Below are 7,842 nucleotides of genomic sequence, written 5' to 3'. Positions count from 1 at the left end.
AGACAGTATTAAGGTCTGACTAATCAGCACCATGGGAAAGCCTCTCCTCTAGCATAATCTATACTACAAAGGAAGGAATTCCCATCTTGGGGGTAGGTATCCCAGTGCCCACACAACACAAAAACCAGTTACCAGTGCAGGCTGCTTAGTATACAAAGCAATTCTATCAAAAAACTGTTGGTTAAGGTTGTCACACTTTACTGAACTAACAGTGACGAAGGGTCTCAGACTCCTAGCATTACAATATGCCATAAACTGTAATCTATTTAGTGCTGTATCAGCCTCTGCTCTCCAATAGCTCCTCAGGGCAAATTTACTGCCCAAAACCACCAAGATTGGGCCCAAACAGATTGCTTACACTACTTCAAAGTCACAAGTTCTCTCTGACCTTCTGACTTCTGCTCTCAAGTTGTGAGAACCATGAACAGCAGGCTCTGTTCAACTCAAGAACTTCTGCTTAGCAATAATGCTCCATCTAGATACAGAAAATGCTGACCACTTGGGCTACGAAACACTGTGCAGCATCTCTTCCCAGTGAATCCTACATATAGCACAAGAATCTCAGTATTATGAACTATTACACTCTATGGGTAAGAAAAAAAGTGATCCTACAGGCTTCTGTACCAGATGGCCAGTTCTTACAAAACAAACCTCTGAAAAGAAACTTAAGCACCTAATAGATTTGGACTACAGAACACAAAGAGGAAAGCAAGCAACTGTGAGAAGCCTGGTCCTACACTGCTGAGCTCCTCTTGGAGGGACTCTCTTCTATAAAACTTCTGAATTGACTGGCCAAAGAAAGTAATAAAGAGCTCCTCTGGTAGACACAAAAAAGATGCCGCCCTTTAAAATTCCAAAGGTGCCAACACAGGTCAGATTGAAGGTTAAAAAATGAGTATCAACTTTTACGGAGAAAACCTTCTGATGTTTTCTTCACTCTTGGTTTTGCATGTGTATACATATGATATAAAGGTGCATGAGTGGACAGGTAAGTTTAATTGTAAGTTGAAGACTATCACAAAACCCAGCTCAGGTCTGGGTTTCATGATCTCCTGACCTGAACCATTACAGCATTCTACTCTTCTAATGAAAATTACGTTGAGGTGTCCCATGACATGACCAGGGTTGCCAGGGGCAGATAACGACAGTAAAACTATGGAACAAGGAAGGCCAACAGCTCCTGTCTGCCTCTCAGGTGACTTACACCACCTGCCGTTCAAAGAGGGACAGAGCCAGCAAATACCTAATAAAACCTGTTGGGTCGTGGAAGCATTGAAGCAGAATCAATTAGGTTGGAAACAATCTTCAAGATCATCAAGTACAACCGTTGCCCAGCGCTGCCAAGGCCACCACTTAAAAACATGTCACCAAGAGCCTCATCTACACGGGGTGTGAACACTTGCAGGGACGGTGACTCCAGCCCTGCCCTGGGCAGACTGTCCCAAGGCCTGAGCACCCTCTGGGGAAGGAATTGTTCCTCATCTCCATCTAAACCTCCCCTGGTGCAGCTTGAGGCCATTTCCTCTTGTCCCACTCCTCGTTCCTTGGGAGCAGAGACCAGCCCCCTCCTGGCTCCATCCTCCTGTCAGGCAGTTGGAGGGGGCGATAAGGTCCCCCTGAGCCTTCTCTTCTCCAGACTAAACCCCCCAGGTCCCTCAGCCCTTCCTCATCACACTTGTGCTCCAGGCCCTGCACCAGCTCCATTGCCATTCTCTGACCCTGCTCCAGCCCCTCAATGTCTCTCCTATAGTGAGGGGCCCCGAACTGAACACAGGATTCGAGGTGCAGCCTCACCAGTGCCCAGCACAGGGGGATTATTACTTCCCTAGCATGTTAACACCACTAGGATTACTGCTGTTTGCTTCTGAGTAAACAGGTTTTGTTTATTCAGAAGCCATGAGCACAAAGTCATTTTTCCAGCTGTCCATAATTCAGAACATGAATGAAAAACTAAACCAAATTCTTTGAACAAACAGATTCAACCTGTCCAAGTATTTTGGGGTACCTTATTTGGAGCCATTTTCTTGCATACAAAAGTGCCAAATAAGACAGACTATCCAGTTGAGTTTAAAAGTGCTCTGTCACATCTACAACTATTCAACAGTCTTAAAAACCCCCCAAACCCAGAAGTGAACACTGGAAGCTGGAATTCTTAAAGTGAAGCTCACAACAGGCAAAAAAATCACAACAATGTTGACACATTTTCCATAGGGACTGAAGTTCCCAACTTTGCTCTCAGTCAATGCCTGGATTAAGTTCAGGCCAACAGGAAGCACTACACATTCAGTCTCTGGCTGCCCTCTGCACCAAGCAGGGTAGCTGCACTTTGCTCAGCACTCCATTTGCCAGTGAACAAAGTTCAAGTAGCTAACTGCAAACCTCCCATGCTCTTTACTTTCACTTCAGAGTAAAGGAGCTTCCAATTTTAACTACAAAATATACAGCAGTCAGCTTTTTCTTACTCTAACATGCACAAAAATGGCTTCCGAGTCTGGCAATAGACTTGCTGCCACTGTGTGGCTCTTTGCTAGGAACTCCATGTATAGTGACTAACAAATGTTTGATGGGAATCAATTCTAATCAACAGAAAGCCACAGGTTAGACGATGAAGATAATGTCATCAAGAAAACTGTAAGGCCTCATCTTTGTAGTTGAAACATCTCCTATGTTTATGTTTCATATTTCAATATTCCATATCCTTCTAATGAAGCACTTACAAAGAGCTCAGCATAAACAGGAGAGTGAAGTTGTCTTCCTCAACAAGGTCAAGTAACCAAGTACTTGAGCAAGCACCTGGTTAAGAAACAACATCAAGTAACCAAATGCTATCTCAAAGAGGCTTTACACCACCACCCCCTTTTCTTTTAAATAAGAACTTTAACTACACACAAGATTTTAAAGATTTTAAAGCTAGCAGCTTCCTGGCAATAATCTCCAAAATGTAACAGGAACTCCTAGTTCCTCTTAACACTTCAGAGTTCAATTTCTTTCAGAAATAAAAACACAGAAAGGTGAACAAAAATTGAGCAATATATTCTAACCCACACCTCATAATACAGAGCATGTAATAAATACTTCACCTATATCCCATCCAGGAATCATATCCTTCACAGAATTATTTCACTGCACAGAGAAGTTGCTGAGCTTCAATATTTATGGCAAACGTAGGCATAAGACAGCCCAAGAAAATGCTTGGTGGATGAAAAGAAAGGAAAAAAGAAATCAGTAATGTCCTTTATTCTGCAGGCTTTATGGTTGCTTTTTTCTGTAGTCCTTCCTCCCAGCCTTCCATTATCACTAAGTCAATTTACAGCTCATGACTAACCAGCTGCACCCTGTTACTTTATAAAAGGTGCCTATGTAAAGAGAGAGAAACCTGATGTTCATAGTTGCCTCTCCTCTATTCCATATGCAGAAGCTGTTTTAACATCAATTTCAGGAATTTGTTCCCGTTGGAGTAGCACACAGCACATTCTGTGACCACTTTCACTGTATAGAAGAACAAACAGTGGATGTTTTCAAGTTTATCAATTTATACTGAATCAAAATCAACCACCTTGAAAATAGAATACAAACATGTGCACTGATGAGCTGTCCAAACCTGTCTAAGCCCAGGTAATTTCCCAGGCTTCAGATGTACACAGTCCTAACCCTTGCTGTCTCACCTGGCTTCAAATGTGGTCCATGCACTGTCATCATGAACCATAAGAATTTGAATGGCTGCCTGGTACGGAGAGCATCAGTGGTGATGAACTGTACTCAAACCCCTCTGCTAGTCAGGAGAAACAGAGGCACTTGCCCAATGACATTCCTTGACAGGCAAGGTCCCCAGTACTCGTCTTACAGCTGGACTGCCCAGACAAGTAAGAAAAGGCATAAAATAGGACAGTGTTTCTTCTTTTCATTACTTGATCATATGAGTCTCTTCATCAGCATCATAAAACTCCTCATCTTCACTTCCACTCCCTGTAGAGCCGTCTTTGTCTCCAGACTAGAAATAAAAATGAAGTCACTGGTTAGCACAGCTCTCTCTCAAAATACATAAGCATGAACCATTACACCTCTCTGGAAATGCCAGGAGAGAAAAAGTAAGAAAACAGAGGTCAAATCACAGTATTAAAACTTATAAAAGACACTATGTGAATTGATATTTCTTTGTGACCTTGCTTCTTCAAAACATCTTTACAAGAGATGGGCTTCTAGTAGATGGACTTTCTCTGCTCGACCAGTACACTAGAGAATACATGCAGGAGAGAGACTGGCTGGAATGGTTCTGAAGTGACAGTCTGTTCAGCTTGCTTAAATTCATTCAAAGGCCCCTACTCTATGGTGAGCTACTGGAAACAGGCTCAGAACACACAGATTACTTGATTAGATAAAAACTTCTCCACCTGAATTATTACTTCTCCATGTGTAGCATGGGCATTTTCCTATGCAAGTTTAATTAAGAAGATCCTCCTGCAATAGTAAGTGAAGAGGTTATAGAAAGGGGAAGAGAACATTAGCACTTCATATGTTCAGAGAGTAAACTCATTATAGACATACCTACTCCAGCCAGAGTCCTTTTAGCAACATAATTTGTATCATATACAGAAACTAAAGTCAGCCATTACAGCTAGTTAATTCTTATTTGTCCAGCATAGCATTTTTCCATGGAATGGATACAAATCATTCCAGCTAAAAAGTATAAACTCCATCTAGTTTGAGTATTTAGGATTTTTTCCAGTATGCTTCCATCCACCCTAAGACTCCTGCCTGCCTAGTCATATGCAAAGGGTGAGAGAGAGGGTAAAAAATAGAGAAATGGAAATCATGTTCCTGACTGACAGTACCATGCAAGCAAAATCTGTAGCTTTAGATCTGTCTTCAGAGGGAGTTTTGCTACAGCAATGTGCGTTAACTGCAAAGGAATTTCAAACAGTCTGAGCACTAAGACCTGTCAGAAAATATAAAGGGAATCATGTTATGCTTCTTTCTGGATTTCTAAAATTATTTGAGGAAAGTCAGGCTATCACTGGATGCTGTCCAACTTGAATATCACATTCATGTATGTTAACAGGGACAAAGCCTCCATTCTGGGCAACCAGAACACATGTTATCTTGAAAGTAGTACAAAAGGACAATGAATTCCACAGGGGGAATTCAGAGTATGTGAAATAATTCTACATCTTTCTTACCACAGCTTCATAAGACCTCTCCATGGCCTTGTCAAATAGGGTTAATGTTTAATAGCTTTCTCTTTTATCAGTACTTTGTGAGCTTTAAAATAAACCCCTAATGTGTCACAGGCATTCCAGATATAATCTCACTTCAGTTAGAAGATAACTTCAGGCCTGAACCAACTTTTATTTCATTTGGATTCAATAATTTTAATCCATCTGGGGAAAAGTGTTCCTCGAAAATATTCTTTTTTTTTTTCCTTTTGTGGATCCTGTTCAAGTTGGGATTTTTAAGCAGCCTGTGACATAAGTGAACCAAATTGGGCAAATACTGATAGACAGCAATACTTGTCACCTCAAAGAGCAGTACTGAGCTTACTTGGTTAGAAAGGAAAATGGAAATGTGACTTTCCCCCCCTCTAAGTTGTAACACCTGCACTGTCTGCTGGAATTATTTGTTGTTAGTAAGCCATCTGCACAGTTAAGATGTAATAATGATGTAATTACTCAAGTAGCAGCTGGTGTAAACTTGAAGTAAGTGCATGTGATGGATTTGTGTAGCCAGCAAGATTGTGGTGCCATAACACATTATCCAGTATGGTTAAAAATGTTTATAAAATGTGCATGTAAAGTAGCTAAAGTATAAAATTAATCATTACAGGGCTGCCTCTTTCAAGCTTTCTTCAAGGATGTTTTTGTCACTAAGCTGTGCTGTTCTGTCAAGAGTTATTACAGCTAAAATTGGGAAACAAGGCAGTGTGTTAAAGCTTTTGAAAAGAAGCAACTGTTCTCATTCTAGAAATAAATGTTACTCTGCCTCCTGATTTCTGTGAAAATAAGTTTATGAATGCCTGTGAGTTCCAGACTGCTTGACCAAGAATTAATCAAAGTAAAAGGTATTACAAGGATCCCATCTCATCTCAGCCTTATGCGACAATGAGCATTTTTGGTTATGAGTTGCCCTTCAAGTCTTCTGACCACTTCCATTTGGATTAGCCCATCAATACTTAAAATTTTGGGACCAAGATTTAAGCATTAAAAACTTACCCAAATTAAAACACCCACTTTCAGCTCTCTAGATAGAATTATAGAATCAACTTGGTTGGAAAAGACCTTTAAGATCATCAAGTTCAACCATTACCCCAGGACTGACAAAGCCACCACTAAACCATGTCACTGAGGGCCTTGCCTACACAGTGTGTGAACACTTCCAGGGACTTCCAGAGATACTTCTCTCTAATCTCACTCCATTCACAGAGAAGCAGGCATGTACAAAACCAAACCTCCAAAAGACTGGAAGATGTCCATACCCCAAAAGGTGTCCAGGAGTTAGACAAAATGAAGTATAAAGTGATACAAAAAACCAACATTCAAGGAAACCTCACTGAAAAACATCCTGCTGCCACATTTCTTTATGCTTATGCCTGGGAGTTTTGTAGTTCCAATGTTTTCAATGAAACTCATTTCCCAGAATCAACAGTAGAGCAGATCTCAGAGGTTAGTTTAGCATTAACCCATTTAAAGACATTCTAGGATAGACATAACAACTGACATACCAGAACAGCCAGTGTGGGTCAAGGCAGTACTGTGCTGCCTTTGAGAACAGCTATTCACAAACAGGCTTCTGTTTTCTTTAATATCTAAGGCTTCTCAAACTTCAATGGCCGGCTTTGCACGAAGCATGCTCCAGCAATCTTAGATATTAGAGAGGCTTTTATCCCAAAGGAAAAGACTGTAAGTTTTGGGCCTTTAGGAGAGGAATTAATCCAGCTGTGTTTCAGCCTGCCATTCCAGACACATTTCAGATGTGACAGTAGGGTTACTAAACTACCTTCTGTATTTCCCTGCAGCCTATCCTCCACAGGCCAAGAATCACTATCCTAATCTATTTAGAGTGGCATATTCAAGCTGACAGCTGAAATAAACACAACAGAAAAGTACTAGGATAAACACCAAACCATGAATATACCTGAGAGCCATCTAGGGCTTGCAATGACATGGCTTCATCACCCAGCCTCCAGTATGAGCATACCTGCAGGTCTGAAATAGTTTCTAGCAACGGGCTGTTTAAAGTCTCTGGCAACAATAAACTTAAGAGCCCAGACAAAAGACCAGTTGCTCCAAACACGATGTAAGGCAGAGACCACTGTACAGATTTCTGGAAAAAAGAAGAGACAGTTAGGTTGAGATTGGTTCCCTCTAATTCATACTGCATATTAAAGCACTCAGTCTTGACAACCATTCCATCTGGCAAGTGTTTGCATTCATATTTAGCATAAAAGTTACCAATCCTACTCTTTTTAGCCCATATTGTCAATCATATCTTATCAATACTATTAGATCCACACAGATTTGGGGATGGACTTTAAAGAAATGGCTGCTGAATTTATACTTCGCCATAACATATGTACTTCTTAATAAACGCAACATCACTTTGTAGTAGGAAAGAAATATCACAGTCATAGACATGCTGGTTGGAAGAGATCTCTTGAGGTCACCTAGGCCAAGCACCTACTCTGAGCACAACTACAGCCAACACTAGACCAAGTCAATCTTAGCTTTATGTAACCAAGAATTGAAAAAACTCTAAGAACAGAGATTCTCCCTCTGTGTAGACTGCTCCAGGGCTGCAGTGAAAATATTCTAAATGAATATTTTCCAAATTTTCTGTCTAATCCCCAGG

The 7,842-nt window shown here is 40.9% G+C and overlaps 1 protein-coding gene across 1 annotated transcript in view; it reads right to left on the bottom strand.

Annotated features, from left to right (window-relative positions):
* Positions 1–3,898: 3,898 nt before the first annotated feature.
* The window catches only part of SLC22A15 (solute carrier family 22, member 15), a 19,524-nt gene continuing 15,580 nt past the window's right edge, over positions 3,899–7,842 (bottom strand). Inside the window, exons 10-11 of the mRNA XM_010013690.1 lie at positions 7,129–7,317; positions 3,899–3,991 (exon numbers count right to left, since the gene is read on the bottom strand). Coding sequence (XP_010011992.1) covers positions 3,905–3,991; positions 7,129–7,317 — 276 coding nt within the window. The 3' untranslated portion in view covers positions 3,899–3,904. The remainder of the gene's footprint in view (positions 3,992–7,128; positions 7,318–7,842) is intronic.

This window comes from Nestor notabilis, unplaced genomic scaffold (assembly GCF_000696875.1).
Source record: "Nestor notabilis isolate BGI_N333 unplaced genomic scaffold, ASM69687v1 scaffold4424, whole genome shotgun sequence".
In the NCBI taxonomy this organism is placed as follows: Eukaryota; Metazoa; Chordata; class Aves; order Psittaciformes; family Psittacidae; genus Nestor; species Nestor notabilis.
This window is presented reverse-complemented; position numbering and strand designations above follow the sequence as displayed.